Source organism: Engystomops pustulosus, chromosome 3 (assembly GCF_040894005.1).
Source record: "Engystomops pustulosus chromosome 3, aEngPut4.maternal, whole genome shotgun sequence".
NCBI lineage: Eukaryota > Metazoa > Chordata > Amphibia > Anura > Leptodactylidae > Engystomops > Engystomops pustulosus.
Window position 1 is genome coordinate 62,888,168 of NC_092413.1, and position 20,340 is coordinate 62,908,507.

The following is a 20,340-nucleotide window of genomic DNA, read 5'->3' on the forward strand; positions in this document are numbered from 1 at the left end:
ACCCGGGGCAGCGGCAGGAGGGATCGGATCCCCCCGGTAAGTACACCGGGGGGGTCCGATCCACGGGGGACACACTTTTCCGATCCTGTGTGTTAGTGCCGGGTCTGGGCTGTAATATCACAGCCCGACACCGGCACTATACTGACCCGATGTCCCGAAATCTTCTTCTGACGCGGCGCCGTAGAAAGGCGTCGCGTCAGAAGAAGTACCCTTAATGACCGACGTAGATTCCCGATAGGGCGGTCATTAAGGGGTGATGTCATCTAAGGTCCTTTACCCAGTTATATTTGCTAGGTTTACCCCATGTATATATCTGATCACATAAAACCACAGCATGCCATCGAGGCATGCTGTGATTTCATGTGATCAGATACATACATGAGGTAGATGTTGCAAATGTAACTGGGTAAAAGACCTTTGATGACATAAGCCTGGTCACATGACATTACATGCTGAATGCTGAGACGAGGCATCATGGCATACATGGGGAGGTGTAGGTGGGAAGGGCCATTTGAGCAGGACATGCCCCATTATGCCAGGAAATACAAGGTGATTTATGGGGAAATAAGGGATACAATTTTTAGCTAAAAGAAGGGTGTCAGTTAATAGGGCTCTTTGGGAACCTGTTACTAGCTTTATTTGTAAAACTATCACTAGCTTTATTTGTAAAACTGTGTGACAGGTTCCCTTTAAAAATCCTTCAATTTTTATTCTCTCCCCTGGACTTAACAATAGCCAGCACCTGTAAGGCCACATACACACAACCAATTTGGGGCCATGATTTGGATGCGCTATTTGCAGCCTCATTATGGCCCCCATAGAGGTCGATGGCATCTGTGACCAAACTGCTTGGCTTTCTATGACGAGGGTATGGTTGAGGAGTGCTCACATCCTCTTTTCTACCCAGCCACAGTGAACACATGATAGTGAGCATGAGGCCTTATTCTGAGGGTTTTATTTATAAAAATATTTTTTTTTACATCACAGGTTGGACGACAATGGTATCAGAGCATGCCTAGAAATCTCCACATATGAGTTGGCTTATAATAAGTTGGCTTTAGTTGATTGCTGCTTGTCATCCTGAGGCTGCTGTAAACAAAAAATTAAAACATTGGCAAACAGTTTAATCATTGTTCAACAACTCCTAGTAAAAAGCTCCACCTGCTACACTTTCATCTTATCTTCTGCAAATTTAACAAGAAAAATGCATTGAACTAAAAGGGAATGTGTCACATGGAAAGGCGCCTTCAGTCTTGCCTGAGCTCTAGTAATCACATACTGTATAGTAATAACTAATAACTATACAGTATGTGATTACTAGAGCTCAGGCAAGACTGAAGGCGCCTTTCCATGTGACACATTCCCTTTTAGTTCAATGCATTTTTCTTGTTAAATTTGCAGAAGATAAGATGAAAGTGTAGCAGGTGGAGCTTTTTACTAGGAGTTGTTGAACAATGATTAAACTGTTTGCCAATGTTTTAATTTTTTGTTGAAAATACTGAAAACATCATTTCATTGCACGGGGAGTCTCATTATCTTCAAAAGACAAAACTTTCCCTCTGATGGGTATAGTATATTAAGCTTACCTCCTCATTTATATTGGCCAGGGCTAATGCCACTTCAGCTAGAAGCAATGACAGCTCAGATGGCAGAATTGTGTACATTTCCAAATACTTGTTCTGTTGCTCTTCAGACAATTTTTCCACATTTTGACGATGACAATTCAGCTCCTCATGTAGAACCTTATAAAAAAGAAAATCCAATGTTTGTATGTTTTACACCTGTCCAACTGCTCGTTAACACTTAATTTCTAATCAGCCAATCACATTGCGGCAACTCAGTGCATTTAGGCATGTAGACATGGTCAAGACAATCTCCTGCAGTTCAAACCGAGCATCAGTATGGGGAAGAAAGGTGATTTGAGTGCCTTTGAACGTGGCATGGTTGTTGGTGCCAGAAGGGCTGGTCTGAGTATTTCAGAAACTGCTGATCTACTGGGATTTTCATGCACAACCAACTCTAGGGTTTACAGAGAATGGTCCGAAAAACAAAAAACATCCAGTGAGCGACAGTTACACCCGTTATAACCAAGGTAGGCAGAAGAGCATCTCTGAACGTACAGTACATCGAACTTTGAGGCAGATGGGCTACAGCAGCAGAAGACCACACCGGGTGCCACTCCTTTCAGCTAAGAACAGGAAACTGAGGCTACAATTTGCACAAGCTCATCGAAATTGGACAGTAGAAGATTGGAAAAACGTTGCCTGGTCTGATGAGTCTCGATTTCTGCTGCGACATTCGGATGGTAGGGTCAGAATTTGGCGTCAACAACATGAATGCATGGATCCCTCCTGCCTTGTATCAACGGTTCAGGCTGGTGGTGGTGTCATGGTGTGGGGAATATTTTCTTGGCACTCTTTGGGCCCCTTGGTACCAATTGAGCATCGTTGCAACGTCACAGCCTACCTTAGTATTGTTGCTGACCATGTCCATCCATTTATGACCACAATGTACCCAACATCTGATGGCTACTTTCAGCGGGATAATGCGCCATGTCATAAAGCTGGAATCATCTCAGACTGGTTTCTTGAACATGACAATGAGTTCACTGTACTCAAAGGGCCTCCACAGTCACCAGATCTCAATCCAATAGAGCATCTTTGGGATGTGGTGGAACGGGAGATTCGCATCATGGATGTGCAGCCGACAAATCTGCGGCAACTGTGTAATGCCATCATGTCAATATGGACCAAAATCTCTGAGGAATGCTTCCAGCACCTTGTTGAATCTATGCCACGAAGAATTGAGGCAGTTCTGAAGGCAAAAGGGGGTCCAACCCGTTACTAGCATGGTGTACCTAATAAAGTGGCCGGTGAGTATATGTGTATGTGGTTTGGTGCAGTTGCAGTTTCGCTACTCTCCATGTGACAAATGACAATAGATCAAAGCAAAGTCACTTTGACATTGACAAAAACTGTCTTCCTTTGCAGTTATGTGTGTATCTACCAAACCCTAATATAATTCAGGAAACCATTGCCCAGATGTATCACTTGATTTTGTGGTTGTTCTAGCCACTTTTTATTTTGTCGAAATACGTCTGCGCCAGTTTAACAACCTCAAAAATAACCACGTTTTCCTAATTTAACCTATCTATCCAGATGTTTTGCTGCACCTACTTATTATTCATCATGAACAACTTTTCAAAATGAGCACAACTTTGGTGCAAAAACACTACGGAAGTGGCATAGACTGAAAAGCGAGGCTCTGAGCAGTGCATCTGCAGAGCAGTGTAGCACCCACAGCAGCAGAGCTCAGCCAGTGTTTACACTTCATGTAGCCACTGAGCTTCTGTTTACAAATATACAGCAAAACATCAGTTCCAAGCAGGATAGAAAAGCAGGTGAGTATGTTTAGTTTGTTTTTTGTTAATCTTACTGGTAGTTTTCCTTTTAAAAATAAACCTTTAACAGTGATGGCTATTTCCACAACAAAGTACCTGGAATTCTTCCAACTGCAAATCCACTTCAGAGGCAGAATTCAGTAAAGTTTCCTTGGTATCTCGGATCCAGGCCTTTACAATATCAAGTTTCTTTTCTACATCCTCTCGATCCTTTAGTTCCTGCTCTACAAGCCTTTTGCTTTTCTTGACTTTCTGTTGCATACTGTGATGCATTTAAATACAGAAAACATATAATAAGTGTATGTCTTACAACTACATAGTAACTTATAACTGGTTCTTTCATAGGATATATATAGTGAGAAATATTTCTACATTATGAATAAATATGTGAAGTACAGTAGAAAATTAACTACATGACTGTTGCCAGCCAAACCTTGATCTGAATGTAAGAACCAAGGTTCTAAAAAAAAAAAAACAAATACCTGAGAAATGTCAGGATTTTGATTCTCTTTGACTTAATAAGTCCTAAAAAGTTGTTAAAACACAGTACAACTGTGTTTATGGTTTTATGGGCAGCATGAGGGCAATTCTTAATGTTAAAGTGTTTTCAGAGTTCTCCCACAGGCTCTTAAATGACAACTGTTAGGGTTCTTTTGGATGGATGTTACAGCAGTCACTCGTAGCAGACTGGAGAGAACCTTTGGACGATGCATTATTTTTGTGGCACTTGCGGAGCAACAACTGCCAAGGTGATAATGACACTATGTACATATACGAGGTGTCTGTTCAAACTGCTTTCCATGTCCTCTGCCTAAGGTTGCACGTTGCAGGGTAGAGGTAAGGGTTTTGCAAGCTAAATGTGATTGACAGACTCCCTATAACAAACTTTTAGTAAAAATAAATGAATAAACAAGGCTACCTCAATTATACAATCAGCTACGTTGATTATGTTTATGACATTAACCAAATATACTACAAGCATGGTTTCCATATACTGTACTTGTAACATCTGTCCAGCATGGCTTTCATTTCTTGAATAACTGGCAGGTCCTCCACACTGGCTGATTCAGTATGTACATCTCGAAGGAGTCCATTTATAGCATGCTGCCTCAAGCGATTAATTGCACAATATTCTTGCTCTAGATCTTGAGAGAAGGTCTCATGGCTTTCCAGTAGCTCAACCAGTTCAGCCTTTGTGGCCTTTTCAGTACAGCTGTCTGGAAGGCGTTCCTGTAGCTCATCAATTTCTAAGGTGGCTTCCTCAATCTAGGTAAATGGATAATACACAGTGTTTGTGAATACATTGTTTTACAGAGCATCCTTTCCAATTTCTACAGTTGGTCTATTGCTAAAATATACTGTATGTCAGATTGTAATGCTTTATTTTTTGAGCGCTGGCAATGCACAGTAACTGAATGCTTCCTGACATATTATCTCATGGGTTACAATTTATTACAAGGGTCTAAATTGGATTACTGTTGGATTAGATTACTGTTGGAGGTCGTCCTAACACAAAAAGATACTTGAAAGTAGAAATCATTCAACAAGTAACATCATTTATTGTACTGCATACTCATGTACTCTATAGTTTCTATTAAAAGCAGCCACTCAAAAACTTTTTGATACCCCCAAAAAAACTATATACTAATATATGCATGTATTATTAATTTCTAATATTCACAGGTGAATATAATATAGGAGATTATACCTTTGCACTCAGCTCCATCCATTCATGCAGAGACTCCTCTAGTAGTTGCTCCTGTTCGCGTGCAGTACTGCGAAGCCTGGTCCACCTCTGCCACACAGTTGACATTGATTTACTTATGGCAGCTTTGCTGGCATTATTTCCTAGTTTTTCTATTGATGATGCTTTTTCCTCAAGTGCTGTGATTTTTTCATGAAAAGAATTTACCATGCTTACCAAAGTCTGTATGAAAAAAAAGCAAAATATGTTGAGGTAAATGTATAAATCTGTTTTAAGGGAACATGCCAACGCTGTTTGCAAAAATTTTGCTGCGGGCAGGATACCAGGCAGAGAATCAATGTTCATTTTATCCTTTCCTGAACAGAGAAAAAGATAAGGGCTCTATGGGAACCTGCCCACGACTGAATTTTTGCAAACAGCGGTGACAGGTTCCCTTTAAAGGAAAAGTTAAACAATGTTACAATATACTTTCCGTATCAATTCCTCACCATTTTCAAAATCTCTGCTTTCTGTCCTTCTGTAGAAAGCTTCTATGTTGACTTCCAGTGGATATAATCTGTCCATGGTCACAAGGTGGACATGCAGGTGCACGAGCCATTGGTATCACTCTGCTCTGATTGCTCTTTATGATAATAAGGACCTGCCTGTCCATCACATGACCATGGACAGATTTCTATGCAAAGGAGGTAGACAGAGCCATGTACTTTAACCCTAGTACTCTCATCAGGTGATAAGGTTGGCGCTGTGTCTTAAAAGACCACAAAAATTATATTGATTATCTATACAGGCAGTTCCCGGGTTACATACAAGATAGGTTCTGTAAGTTTGTTCTTAAGTTGAATTTGTATGCAAGTCTGATCCGTATATTTTATAATTGTAACTAGAGATGAGCGAACACACTCGTCCGAGCTTGATGCTCGTTCGAGCATTAGCGTACTCGAAACTGCTCGTTGCTCGGACGAGTATTTCGCCAGCTCGAGAAAATGGCATCTCCCGTCGTTTTGATTTTTGGCGGCCAGAAACAAGGCCAATCACGCTGCACTCCACCCAGCATGACGTGGTACAATTACACGTCGATAGCAGTGGTTGGTTGGCCTGATCAGGTGACCCTGGAATAGACTAGTCCCTGCCCGCGCTGCTCGCATCATTCTCTGTCTGGATGCCGTAAGGGAGAGAGCTGCTGCAGGGATAGCGTTAGGCTGTTATATTAGCTTACTGTTAGGCAGGAGTGAGTCTACAAGAACCCAACAGCCCTTGTTAGGGCTACAATAGCGTTATATATTTTTTTTTTTTTGTTTGCTTGTGGCTGGGCTTGCTGGCACTAGTAGTGCAGCTAGTACCATATTGTGAGGAATTTGCAGTCACCGAAATCAGCACTCCTCCAGCTCCTCCACCTCAGCCTCCTTCTCCCCAGTCTGCCCCCTCCCAGCAAAATTTGGCATTTGAACCAGCATACTCTGAGGAACTGTTTTCTGGACCCTTCCCACAGTCACAAACCACTTGTCCGGTTGCTGCTGAGCTATTTTCCGATGCCCAGGTTTTCCACCGGTCGCAGTCTGTGGGTGATGATGACATTATTGACGTAGCGGAAGAAGTGTGTAAAGAGGTGTCGGAAGATGAGGAGACACGGTTGTCAGACAGTGGTGAAGTTGTTGTCAGGGCAGGAAGTCCGAGGGGGGAGCAGACTGAGGGATCGGAGGATGATGAGGTGACAGACCCAAGCTGGGTTGATAGGCCGGGTGAAAACAGTGCTTCTGAGACGGAGGCGAGTCCTATAGCAGAACAGGTTGGAAGAGGCAGTGGTGGGGCCAGACGGAGAGGCAGGGCCAGAGCTGGTGCATCAGTGCCAAATGTTTCCCGTAGTCAAGCTCCCGTGGCGAGGGCTAGATTTTCAGAAGTCTGGAGGTTCTGTAAAGAAACACCGGATGACCGACGGACTGTGGTGTGCAACCTGTGCCAAACCAGGATCAGCAGGGGTTCCACAACTACTAGCTTAACTACCACCAGTATGCGCAGGCATATGAATGCTAAACACCCCACTCAATGGCACCAAGCCCGTTCACCTCCGGCCGGGCACACCACTGCTCCTTCCCCTGTGTCATCTGCTAGTCAGCCCCCTGCCCAGGACCCCGGCCCAAACACCTCCCGTGTGAAAACCCCATCTTCGCCTCCACGATCCTCCACAGCATCCACCAGTGTTCAGCTCTCCATACCCCAGACGCTGGAGCGCAAAATGAAATAAAGTGCAACCCACCCACACGCCCAAGCCCTCAACGTCCACATCTCCAAATTACTCAACCTGGAGATGCTGCCCTATAGGCTGGTAGAGACCGAGGCCTTTCGCAACCTCATGGCGGCGGCCGCCCCCTCGGTATTCGGTCCCCAGCCGCCACTACTTTTCCCGATGTGCCGTCCCAGCCCTTCACCAGCACGTGTCAGACAACATCATCCGTGCCCTGACCAATGCCGTTTCTGACAAGGTCCACATGACCACGGACACGTGGACGAGTGCTGCCGGGCAGGGCCACTATGTATCGCTGACGGCATATTGGGTTAACTTGGTGGAGGCTGGGACCGAGTCTGACCCTGCAGCTGGTCATATACTGCCGACGCCGAGGATTGCGGGGCCTACCTCGGTCCAGGTCTCTCAGGCCTACTATGCCTCCTCCTCCTCCCACCCCTCCTCCTCCGAATTACCATCCGTGGGCATGGCGCCATCAGTCGGTAGCTCTAGGCACAGCAGCAGTGCCGTCACTAAGCGACAGCAGGCGGTGCTCAAACTGCTGAGCCTAGGCGATAACAGGCACACCGCCCAAGAGCTATTACAGGGCATCACGGTGGAGACTGATCTGTGGCGGGCACCGCTGAACCTGAAGCCAGGCATGGTTGTGTGTGACAACGGCCGTAACCTGGTGGCGGCTCTGCAACTCGGCAGACTGACACATGTGCCATGCCTGGCCCATGTGTTAAATCTCATAGTTCAGCGGTTCCTCAAGACATACCCCAATCTGTCTGATTTGCTCACGAAGGTGTGCCGCATCTGTGCGCATTTTAGGAAGTCCAGCACAAATGCTGCCACTCTCAGGGCAGCGCAGCGCCGCCTCCAACTGCCCGCTCACTGACTGTTGTGCGACGTGCCCACAAGGTGGAATTCAACATTAACCATGTTAATGCTTCCTCAAGTCTACAATGAGGAGTCAACACAGATGGTCAGTGGCGATGCCACCATCAGCCTCACCATCCCGCTGCTTGGCCTGTTAAAAAACTCTCTGGTCAGCATGAAGTCGGAAGCTTTGCGCTCGTCACAAGAGACGGGGGAAGAAGATTCCCTTGTTGATAGCCAAAGCACCCTCAGGTCTGTTTCTCAGTGCATATCGGAGGAGGTGGAGGAGGATGAGGAGGAAGAAGAGGAGAATGTTGGCGAGACAGAAGAGGGGACCATTGTTCAGTCCTTCACTGTTCAGCGTGTATGGGCAGAAGAAGAGGAGTTGGAGGAGGAGGAAATGGAGAGTCAGGCTAGTGAGGGGAGTGAATTCTTGCGCGTTGGTACTCTGGCGCATATGGCAGACTTCATGCTAGGCTGCCTATCCCGTGACCCTCGCGTTCAAAGAATTTATTCCAGGACCGATTACTGGGTATTCACTCTCCTGGACCCACGGTACAAGCAAAATCTTTCCACTCTCATCCCTGGAGAGAAAAGGAGTGTGAGAATGCATGAATACCAGCAGGACAAGTAGCGGGACAAGTAGCGAGGGAGAGTAGGCGAGCAGGCAGCTTGTCCAGCACTGGCAGGGGTACGCTTTACAAGGCCTTTGCCAGTTTTATGTCACCCCAGCAAGACACTGTCACCTGTCCCCAGTCTCGGCAGAGTAGGGCTGATCTTGACAGAAAGATGGTGAGGGAGTACTTAGCTGACCATACCATCGTCCTAAATGATCACACAGCTCCCTACAACTACTGGGTTTCAAAGCTGGACATGTGGCACGAACTGGCGCTGTACGCCTTGGAGGTTCTTGCCTGCCCTGCCGCTAGCGTGTTGTCCGAGCGGGTTTTCAGTGCAGCTGGTGGCATCATCACCGAAAAGCGTACACGCCTGTCGACTGACAGTGCTGACAGGCTGACGCTTATCAAGATGAATAAAGCCTGGATTTCTCAGGATTTCCATTCTCCACCAGGTGAAGGAAGCTCAACCTGAATAATGTATGCACTCCTCCTCCTCATTGTCCTCCTTCTCCTCCTCTTTGTACACTAAAGCAGAGGAAACTGGCTATTTTTTGCCAGGGCCAACTGGCTCTAGCTATGGTACTCTATGTATTTAATTTTTCTGGAGGACCACCTACCTGCTCCTCTGGTTTGAAAACTTTTTTGGACTGCCACATACAGGCACTATCCAAATTAAATAGTCTCCATAGCAGCCTCCACACGTCGTCTTTTTAGCTGCCTCCACACGTTGTCTCCATTGCTACCTCCACAAGTAATCTCCATAGCTGCCTCCAAAAGTCGTCCATATAGCTGCCTCCATACATCGTCCCCTTAGCAAACGAGTTGTGTCAGGGAGAATTTTCAGGTGTTTCACCAGATAGTGGAACTCGGCCCATCTGTCGCCGCCATGCTGGAGACCTGAAGTTGCAATCATAGCAGCACAATATGGATGCCCCATACTGTCGCTCTTAATCATGGAACCATTTCCGAAAAAACAATTAAAAATAGAACCACTATGCTATTCCATTATTCCTAGGTGAAATATTCAAACAACCCCGCCTGCTTTGAAAATTATAATTTTTTCAAAGTAAACGCTTCTGGCCCCCCGGATCCATTTTGGGTGGGGAGGAGCCGAGAGACAGGGGCTTGGACAGGCGAAAGCTCGCCTGGCAGCGGACCACCAGCTCCATCCCAAGATTAGGCAGCCTCAGAGGCATCCATGCATGCTGCCCCTGCTGTTTCCTGTCCATTTTGCCTCCAAGATCCTCCACAGCGTCTACCAATGTCTCCAGCACATCATCCCCTTATCAAACGAGCTGTATCAGGCAGAATTTTCAGGTGTTTCACCAGATACATAGTGGAACTCGGCCCATCTGTCGCCGCCATGCTGGAGACTTGAAGTTGCAATCATAGCAGCGCAATATGGATGCCCCATACTGTCGCTCTTAATCATCAGCGCTTCTTGCTCACCTCCTTTGGTTCCTCTCTGCTGCCTTAACCAGGCAAAATACTGATACATACAGTGCTACACGTTATACTCGCCAAAAGGAATTTTTTTAATTGGTTTGAAGCCTGAGTCCATTTGGGGTATGTCGCCATGCCACTCTCTAGCCTGCAGCTGCTGCCGCTGCCTCTGCGTGCCGTCCCCTATAGTGTCAGGGTCAATTATTGCATGTTTTAGATGCTATCTAGCCTCATTCGGTCACTCTGTCATGGCCATGCTGTTGCCCATAATTTTGGCATAATGGTACGATTAAGCAGCCTCAGAGGCATCCATGCATGCTGCCCCTGCCGTCTCCTGTCCATTTCCGTGGTGTTTCCATCCTTTTCTGAGGTTCCCAGGTGTTTGGCCAAGCTTCCCTGTGCAGAGCCTTGGTCCCCTTGAAAAATGCTCGAGTCTCCCATTGACTTCAATGGGGCTCGTTATTCGAGACGAGCACTCGAGCATCGGGAAAAGTTCATCTCGAATAACGAGCACCCGAGTATTTTAGTGCTTGCTCATCTCTAATTGTAACCCCAGCCAAATATTTTTTGGTCTCTGTGACAATTGGATGTTAACCCCTTTCCGCTGTACGTCCATTATATTGGACGCTGAGCGCAGTGGCATTGGGACACATGGGGTGCTACCCTGTTTCCCCTAAAATAGGACTTCCCCCGAAAATAAGACCTAGTACAATTTTGTTCAATCTTAGAAATATAAGGCCTCCCCTGAAAATAAGACCTAGCGGCCGCCATTGCAGCGGACCCCCATGTCATACATTAGTATTAGTAGATTTTTTAGATGCTGCAAGAGGTTGTGACATGGGGGAAGAATTACAGAATAAAATCACTGACTGTTGCAGAACAAATACGCTACAAGCTGCTACATGGACATGAAGTGCTCATTTAAGGAAAGTTCTATTGCTAAACATGAGAGATTGGGGCCAAAAATTCCAATAGTTCAGAGTTTGGAGAGTAATAAGGATGTTTTAGAAGTTTATTTTTTTTTTGTTCACCAATAAATGTAAATTCTTGTACATGGAAAAATAAGACATCCCCTGAAAATAAGACCTAGTGCCTCTTAAGGAGCAAAAATTAATATAAGACACTGTCTTATTTTCGGGGAAACAGGGTAGTTATAGCTAATACCCGACACCCCAGTGTAACACCCACGGTCTGAGTGATCTCCAATTGCGGGTGTTTAACCCGTTAAATGCCGCGGTCAGCACATGCCTTTGGGGGTTATTTCCCCCACGACTACCCCCCTCCCCCTGCACCGTCTTCGGGTAGGGGCGCCGATCGTTGCTAGGCTGCAGAGCTGCTTGCTGGCAGTGCCTTTAAAGATGGCGTTGATGAGGTCATCTTAAAGGTACAGTGTCAGTCTATGCATGATTGCTTGATCATGTCCCATGGTGGAAACAGTAAAAAATTTAAAAAAAAATCTTATTCAATAAAAAATAAAGCAATAAAATCAATAAAAATGCCCATAAGCCCCATATCACATAAAGAGTCATATAACACAAAAAGTCTAAATCATAACACAAACCCCACATATATATATAGTATCATCACGTCCGTAACAACCAGTAGAAAAAAATTAAATCATTATTGAACCCGCACGATGAACGCAGGTGAAAAAAAATGAAAAAAAAAAGTGCAAAATACCCGCCAAAAATTATGATTTTTACCTATTGAATACCACAAAAAACATATGTACTCTAGACTGATACTGTACAACATGTCCCACAAAAAATCAAGCCATCAACCAGCTCCATAGCCGAAAAAGTTAAAATGTTATGCCCCTTGGAAGACAGCAATGCAAAAATGATAGATTTTTACCCACATTAGGATTTTATTTGGCAAATTTGGTAAAACAAAAGAAAAAATATTCAACACTAGTATCCCCGTAATCGCAATGACCCATGGAATAGAGATAGCATGATTATTAGGCTATACGGTGAACACGAAAAAAAAAGAGTAAAAAATCCAATACAGAATTGATGCTTTCCTACTTCTGCCCTCAAAACAAAGTTCCTAAATTTTCAACAATAGGGAATACCAACCCCAAAATGGTAACACTGGAAAAAGCATCTCACCCCGCAAAAAAAATGCCATCACATGGCCCAAATAACAAAAAAGCTAGCATTTTATAGCCTGCAAAAAGGGCCAATGAGGAAACTAAAATCATGGCAGCTGCATGTTCCTCCTTCCCTCCTGTGCCTCGCTGTGCGCCCATAAAATAAGTAATGGCCACATGAGAGGGGTCTCTTTACTTGGGAGAAATTGTGTAATACATTTTAAGGTGGGTCTTCTCTCTTTTTTTGGAAATGTGTAAATTTTAGGGGCTAAATGAACGTTTAACCGACAAAATTTGACCATTTTAAATTTCACCTCCATTTTGATTCAATTACTATGAAGATCTCAAGGGATCAACAATCTTCCTAAAAGTTGTTTCTGATAGTTTTAGGGGTGCAGATTTGAAAATGGGTTGATTATATAGGGGGGTTTTGATGTTGAATATGTAAAATTTATACTCCCTTCTCTGTCACAGTTTTCATTAATACCAGCACTCTGAGGACACCAATAAAGCAGAAAATAGTCCCAGGTTGAGCTGTCACATTAAAATAGCTCTGTGCACAGCAAGTCCTGGGCTGTCTGGGACTGCAGGAATATACCTGGAGTCATCTCTGCTGATGGCCTGAGTGCCCACAGAAAGGTCTCTGAGTGCCACCTCTGGCACCAGTGCCATAGGTTAGCCATCACTGCAATACACCATTAAGCTTACTGTCACGGGTGGTCCCGCGACCCCCGTCGCGGGTCGCGGGCTCACCTGTGCCTTCTGTCCCCCGCCAGCGCGCCACAAGCGCCACTTACGGGTCCCGGCTCCTGTCACGTCGGCGTCGGCTCCGTCCCCGGCAGCTTCTGCAAATTTAAAGGGCCAGCGCGCCACTAATTGGCGCTGGTCTTTCCCCCTTAAACTATTTAACCCTGCCTCTTCCTGTTACCCTTGCCGGATCTTCGTGCCTTGCGCCTTTGAGAAAGCCGTTTCTGATGCCTAGTGCTGTTCTTGAGATTTCCTGTTGTGACCCCGGTTCTGTTTCTGACTACGCTCCTTTGCCGCCTGTCCTGAACTGTTGCTACGACTCTGACTACGATCCTGTGTTGCCCGTCCTGACCTCCTGCCTGTCCCCGACTACGAGATTGTCTGCCGATTCTGTACCTCGACCTTGGCTGCCACTGCGGACAAGTCACGCCTGTGGAACGACCTGGTGGTACCACGCCGCAGCAAGACCAACCCGCTTTGCGGCGGGCTCTGGTGAAAACCGGGTGCCACTTAGACTCCGGTCCCAGGTAGTGGCTTGTGCCATCATCTGCAGTGGTTCAGAGGATCCACAACCTCTAAGCCTGATGCTTACGGCTACCTATTTAGGACTTTGAGTCACACTAACCACATGAATAATGAGGTTACAACTAGCACCTGAATTATGACAAGTAATAATACCGCTATTGACCAACCTTTATATCACTAGAAACAAATTTGAGCGTGAGAATAAACACCTCATTTACAGCCCCTTCCTCACAACCCCACGCGTTGGCCTTCTCATAGTGGGGCCACCTGGCACGTTACAATATTGAACAATACCAAACGGGTAACCATAGGCCCAGAGAACTGTGTCACACTGTGCTTTTAAACCTTTTTTTTTCATAGAGCACCAAGTAGCAATGCTACCACTATTTTAGATAGCAATAATAAAAGTGACGTTTTATAATTAGTTATTGTCCGGATATGGGTACTTTTTCTGCCAATGGCAGTTTTGAAAAAATTGGATTAATATTCCCTGCTGTGACAAATGGTCCATTTCTTTTGTGAAAAATAGCTATTATTTAGGTCTCTCACAGTTAATAGAAGTTAAGTAGCTCCATCTAAATACAGGTTTTGGGGATTTTACAAAAAATTTTAAAAATGGTTCCTAAATTCTGAGCCTCATAACATTCTAGTAAAATATGTGGAACCATGGCAACATAAAGCAGACATTGGCAAATTTAAGTTATGAATTTATTTGGGAGAATTTAGAACGTTGAAAATAAAGAATTTTTCCCAAATTTTGTTTTTTTTCATAACTAAACACAAAAGATATCATCCAAATTTTTAAACTAATTTGAAGTACAATGGGTCACGAGAAACAGTTTCAAAATCCCCTAGATATCTCATAGCGTTCCAAAGCTATAACCACATAGTGACACAGGACAGATTTAAAAAATGGGGCCGTTTCCTAAAGAGTCCCGTAGGGGTTAATAGACAGACAGGAAAAAGCTCTCTCTAGTGGTGATTTATTCCCTTTGAGAGCAAAAGAATAAGGGAAGTTGACATTTGCCTACACAGCCAGCCAACATCCCAAAACACAGTGGGTGTCAGTCTTCATCAATCTAACCCCACAAAGACAAACCTGAGGAGAGTTGCTAGCCACAAAGGATCTTTAACAGCAACACAGGAAATATATAGGGTCCAGTGGTGTAGGATCCCATGTGCTTTAAGAGGACTGATAAGCGAACATGGTTAATGTAGGCTTACTGGGGAAATTTCTTTGTAGGCTAATATAGGTCTAATATCCCCCTCACTAGACATGCAACCTTCCATATCTGCAGTCAATACTCCTCCTTGCACAAAATGTACACAGAGCTCTGGTTTTGCACATTGGGGCCACATATAAAACAAATTTAATTTTATAACCAGTCTGTTGGTCATATGAGTCTGTAATTACTAGCTCATTTTAGCCCCTTAATGACCACCGTTTCGGCTTTTTACGGCGGTCATTAAGGGTACTTCTTCTGACGCGTACGCCTCGCTGGTGCCGGTGTCGGGCTGTGATATCACAGCCCAGACCCGGCACTAACACCCGGGATCGGAAAAACTCCCGGGTGTTTAACCCCTCACACGCCGCGGTCAAGCATGACTGCGGCGCGCAAGTGTGTCCCCCGTGGATTGAACCCCCCCCCCCGGGGTGTGCTTACCGGGGGATCCGATCCCTCCTGCCGCTGCCCCGGGTCCCGACGAGTGACCCGAGGATGCAGGGTTCTCTCCCCGCCGGGTTCTGCCTTCCTGGCAATATTGGTTTTGCTCAGGAAAATTGAGCAAAAATAAGAAAAACTATATAAATGAGGTAACACCGCAATCGTAATGAACCAGAGAATAAAGATAAAATATTATTTTTACGTTACGGTGAGCGGGGGGAAAGAAATGCTAACAATCCAAAATAAAAATTGATGATTTTGTTTGTGTCCCCCTTGAAATAGTTAATAAAATCTCATGAATAAGCTTTAGACTCCCAAAATGAATTATCTATACATTGTATATCATCCTATAAATAATAAGACCTCATATGTTTGCATTACCAAAAAAAATAAAAATTTATAGGTCGTACAATGTGACAATACAAATCTGCTGTGAATGGCGCTTCCATTCATTCTATACTCGGCCGTGCGCCCGTACAGCAGTTTACCACCACATATGGGGTATCAGTACACTCGGGAGGAATTGGGCATCAAGCGTTGCAGTGCGTTTCATCATTTAATTTATTCTGAAACTGTCAGTTTGGTCTAAATGAATGTATTTTCCAAAAAAATTCTATAGTTTCTAAATCGCAGGTCCATTTTTTTTAACCCATGTGAAACACTTAAAGGGTTAATAGACTTAATAGAAGTTGTTTTACATATGTTGAGGGTATGTAAACATAGTGGGGGTCATTTATGGGGTGTTACTATTATTTAGGCCTCTCAAAGTCACTTGAAAGCTGAGTTGTCCCTCAAAATGTGAGTTTTTGCAATTTTCATAAAATTAAGAAAAATCGCACATAAAGTTCTGCACCTCATAACGTCCTAGAAAAATGACCGGAAGGATAAAATATCATCCCAACATAAAGCAGATATTCTGTAAATGTTAATTATCGAACTTTTTGGGTAGTTTTACATCTTGTCTGGAAACCAGAACATTTCAAACTTGGAAAATGAAGAATTTTTACAAACTTTTGGCAAAATTTTCACTTTTTTTCAGAACGAAACGCAAAACTTATCACTTAAATTTTATAACTAACATGAAGTACAATGTGTCACGAGAAAACATTCTCAAAATCACACGGATATGTTAAAGCGTTCCGAAGTCATAACCAATTATCGTGAGACATTTCAGATTTGAAAAATCGAGTCTGGTCATTGAGCTGAAAACTAGTGTCGATGTTAAATATTTGAAAAAAAAAACATTTTATTCAAGTGCCTAAAGACAATGAGTGAAACTATTTAATTCAAAGAGAAACAAGAGACATTTCCTCAGTGAATGTGACAGGGTTTTTTGTGTATACCTACATTTTATGAATCATAATCTATAAACCAATCAAATACAAGTATAGTTACAACCATACTTACTTTATGGGCCACAAGTTTCTCTTCAGCTTTGTGAAAGGAAATATCCTTAGTAACTGAAAACTTAAACAACTTTTTCTCAGCTTCATTTAGAGAAATAATAACTTGGTTTCTCTCTTCTTGGTATAAATGCCACTGAACTGTACATCTAGAAAAAAACAGGTTGTCATTAAAAAATACAAGATCTTGCTTGATAACCACTATGCGGCCATCTAGTTCACCAACCTGCCTATTTTACAACAAAAAGCTCAGTTTATAGTACAATATTGTCTAAAAGGTCTACATTCTATAGTTCAAAAATCTACAGTGAATAAAAATGTACTTTAAAATATCAGTTTAGATGTTTACATGTAGATTTTATGAATCTGAAAGACTATGTAAAAACTTTTAACTAGATCCCTGTTATTGACCTGCACGTTTGATTTTGTGCTGGGACTTTTCTATCAAGGAACAGCCGTATATCATATAAATAGAATTTAAAAAATATGTAAATAAGCCAGATGTGCTTGGGGCTACGTTACCGGAGCGTCTCTTGTTCAACTCTTCACCAGATTTCTGCCAAATTGATAGGCAGGGCCAGGCACAATGAACAAGGTGGGAGCGGAGCGCCTCCGGCTCATTTCAATATTTTTAAAACAAAATATTTCTACAATATACGGCTGTTCCTTGATATCGAAAGACCCAGCACATATTATTAAAACAGGCAGGTCAGTAATAGGAATCTACCATCAGTCAGTCTTTCAGCAATGACAGATACTTTATTCTTGAGACTATATAAAAGATGTATTGTGAGGTGAATAGTGTGTTCAGTTGTGTTATGAGGATAATACAGTATACATTATACTTTAATTGACTCAAGTTTTTTTAGGGGCGCTATGTGCTGAAGACATTTGGTGGTGAATTCAACAGGGATAAACCCTGGCAGGGAGAAATTGTGATGAAGTCCTCTTCCTGATGGAGCAGATCATCACTTGTAAGGTATTAGATGTCAGTAATTAATGTCTTTGACCTTGTTACACTGTGTGAGGATGTTATCACTAAGATTTCCTTGCAATTTTAATGAGAATTGGATCAGGGGTAGGTTGTTTGGGGGCGCCATTTCAATTTTCACCTCAGGCAGCAAAGCTAGACTCGACCCTGCTACCGAGGTCTCTACAAAATCTAACACAAATTTATACACACGGTAACTCTATGGTTGATGAGACAAATGATAGGAACCAGAACAACCAGTGTAAGGAGAGAATAGTAAACACCAATAGCAGTAAATATTGAAGTACTTGGGGAGATGGTTTTATTGTCTCTTTATTGAGATCTGGTCCATGGCTCTGATGACCCCACCAGCTCTGAGGAGCAGCCAGTTTTGAGTGTGTCAAATGTTATCATGTACTCCCAGACCCTCTTTTCCCTCTTTGAAATTATCTTTTAAAATAAATACTTTCAAATGCTCTATTTTGAGACTGATTGTCAAAACAAATAAAAAGTTTAGGTATAACAAGCAGTTATCAAAATGCTATAATTTCTGAAGAGTAATTTTTATAACATTCCATTAGAACATTGTTAGAATTCTGCAATGTTCTGCATCATTCAGGAAGATTAAAAATAATAAAAAAAGAATTACACAATATACTAAAGGGGTTTTCTGGGAATATGATTTTTTTAAAATATTTGGCTGCGGATGGAGCTTTAAAAATAAAAAAGAACTTTTTTGCTGAAAGTCTGGCGTTCTTCCATAAATGACACACAAAGCAGTCTAACCTGTTTAAACCACAGTGAATGCCTCCTAAAAATTGCTCTAAGATGGCATCTAACTCCATCTAGATTGTCAAATATATACAGCAATCTTCCTAATATTTGTTGGACAGGGTGCGGCGAACAGGCCAACCTTTTTCATCTTTGGTGGAAATTCCCACTTATCAACGAGTTTTGGGCACAAGTGATAAGCCTATCCGAAGGCTTGTGTAAGAAGAAGCTCCCAGCCTCACCAGAAGTATTCCTTTTGAACATTTTAGCGGAAAATATCGTGCTTTCTGGGGGACAGAAAGGTATTTTTAGAGACTTTGTGCAACAGCCAGATTAGAGATCCAGGGCAAATGGCAAAGCGACGCCAAACCCTCGATAGAGAACGTAATAAAGGGGATGAATAAACTAAGGGATCGCAAATTTTATATGCGCTATGGGGGGATAATAAATACCAAAAAAATTGCAAACTCACGTTGGAATCTGTGGTCTTGAAAAAAAATAAATAAAAAAAAACTTTTACATTATAAATTGGTCATAGATTAATGGGGGCATATTGGAGGGGGGAGACGTTAGGGGAAAGAAGTATAAGAGTACAGGGGAGGAGAAGGGTAAGGATGGAGCGGAGGTGGGGGGAGGTCTCTTTTGTCCCATTCTCCCACCTCTTTTTGCCTGTCCTTTCCTCTCTCCCCCGGCAGTTTTAGAGAAGTTCCTGGTTTTTTGCCTTTTTTTCTTTCTTTCTCCATAATTGGATGTATAACATTGCATGATTTGTATAATGTTTGGCTATCCTTTATTCCATGTATGTGATGTACAAACCAGTGTGAATATCAATAAAATTTAAAATTAAAAAAAAAAAAAAAAGAAAAAAGAAAAAAAGAACTCATACTTACCCATCTCCCCCATGACGGGCTTCTGTTTGTATACAGAGGCTGGTGGTGATACACTTCTACAGCTTCCGTTTGTGTTCGGAGGCCAGAGTTGATGTGTGACTACAGCTGTCACCTTGTTACTGCATGAGTTTCAGTGCAGTAACAAGAAGGCAGCTGTACACGTCCATTTCCCCCAGCTTCTGAATACAAACAGAAACTGTAGGCGTTTTGAAGAGCAAAGCTGTGGGTGAATGCGAGTGGGGAGAGAGATAAGTATACCTTCTTTTAACCAAATGTATAAAATAATTCATATTTTCGGACAATTTAAGAAGAACACCCACAGAATATCCTCAGGTATGGTATGAGATATTATTTTACACTTTCCTTTTGAATTATGTTAAAAATAAAAGGGTTATCTATGTCATTTATTACCTTGTCTTTTGCTCCATAGCACCATTTTAAAAATTGCAACTTTAAAACACACACCAGATTGCAGTGCTATGCAATAGATAAGAGCAGTTAAAAATAGTTTGATCAAATGGATAAGATCCAATTTCTAACCAGGACTTTAACTGCCTGTATCTCTATCTGCTATAGACACAGCATCACAAGTCTGATTCATTTCTTAAGCTAGCTTAGTGACTTTTGAAAAAATCATACCTTCTAAGCAGTTCTAGTTGAGTCTGAGCTTGGTCTTTGGTCTCTTTTCCTTTTTTCTTCATGGAGGCCAGAGCTTGTTTGAGGTGATCCAGCCCAGATTTATTAACACATCCTTCAAGGTCAGAAATTAAAATGCGGGATTCGTCAATAAGTCCATTTAATTTATTTTCAGAGCTAAAAAAATCTGTAAAGTCCTTAAGAGTGTCTTCAGCTGTCTCAATATCCACACCATTTGAAGTCTGTTGCAGCATTTGATGTGCTTCCTCCATCCAGTTGGTAGCGGTCTGTAACGCCTGATGGTATCTTTGACTTGTGATGTACATTTTATCGAGAGTAGTCTAAATGAAGCAAAAAAATGTGTGCAACAT

At 43.0% G+C, this 20,340-nt stretch overlaps 1 protein-coding gene across 16 annotated transcripts in view; it reads right to left on the reverse strand.

The window, feature by feature from the left end:
• SYNE1 (spectrin repeat containing nuclear envelope protein 1) overlaps positions 1-20,340 on the reverse strand; it is a 476,843-nt gene that overhangs the window by 175,628 nt on the left and 280,875 nt on the right. For all 16 annotated transcript variants that reach the window (XM_072140948.1, XM_072140950.1, XM_072140965.1 and 13 more), the window contains 6 exons: positions 19,973-20,310; positions 16,707-16,851; positions 5,109-5,327; positions 4,401-4,666; positions 3,497-3,662; positions 1,587-1,742 (listed from right to left, as the gene is read on the reverse strand). In XM_072140948.1, the coding sequence (XP_071997049.1) occupies positions 1,587-1,742; positions 3,497-3,662; positions 4,401-4,666; positions 5,109-5,327; positions 16,707-16,851; positions 19,973-20,310 (1,290 nt within the window). The remainder of the gene's footprint in view (positions 1-1,586; positions 1,743-3,496; positions 3,663-4,400; positions 4,667-5,108; positions 5,328-16,706; positions 16,852-19,972; positions 20,311-20,340) is intronic.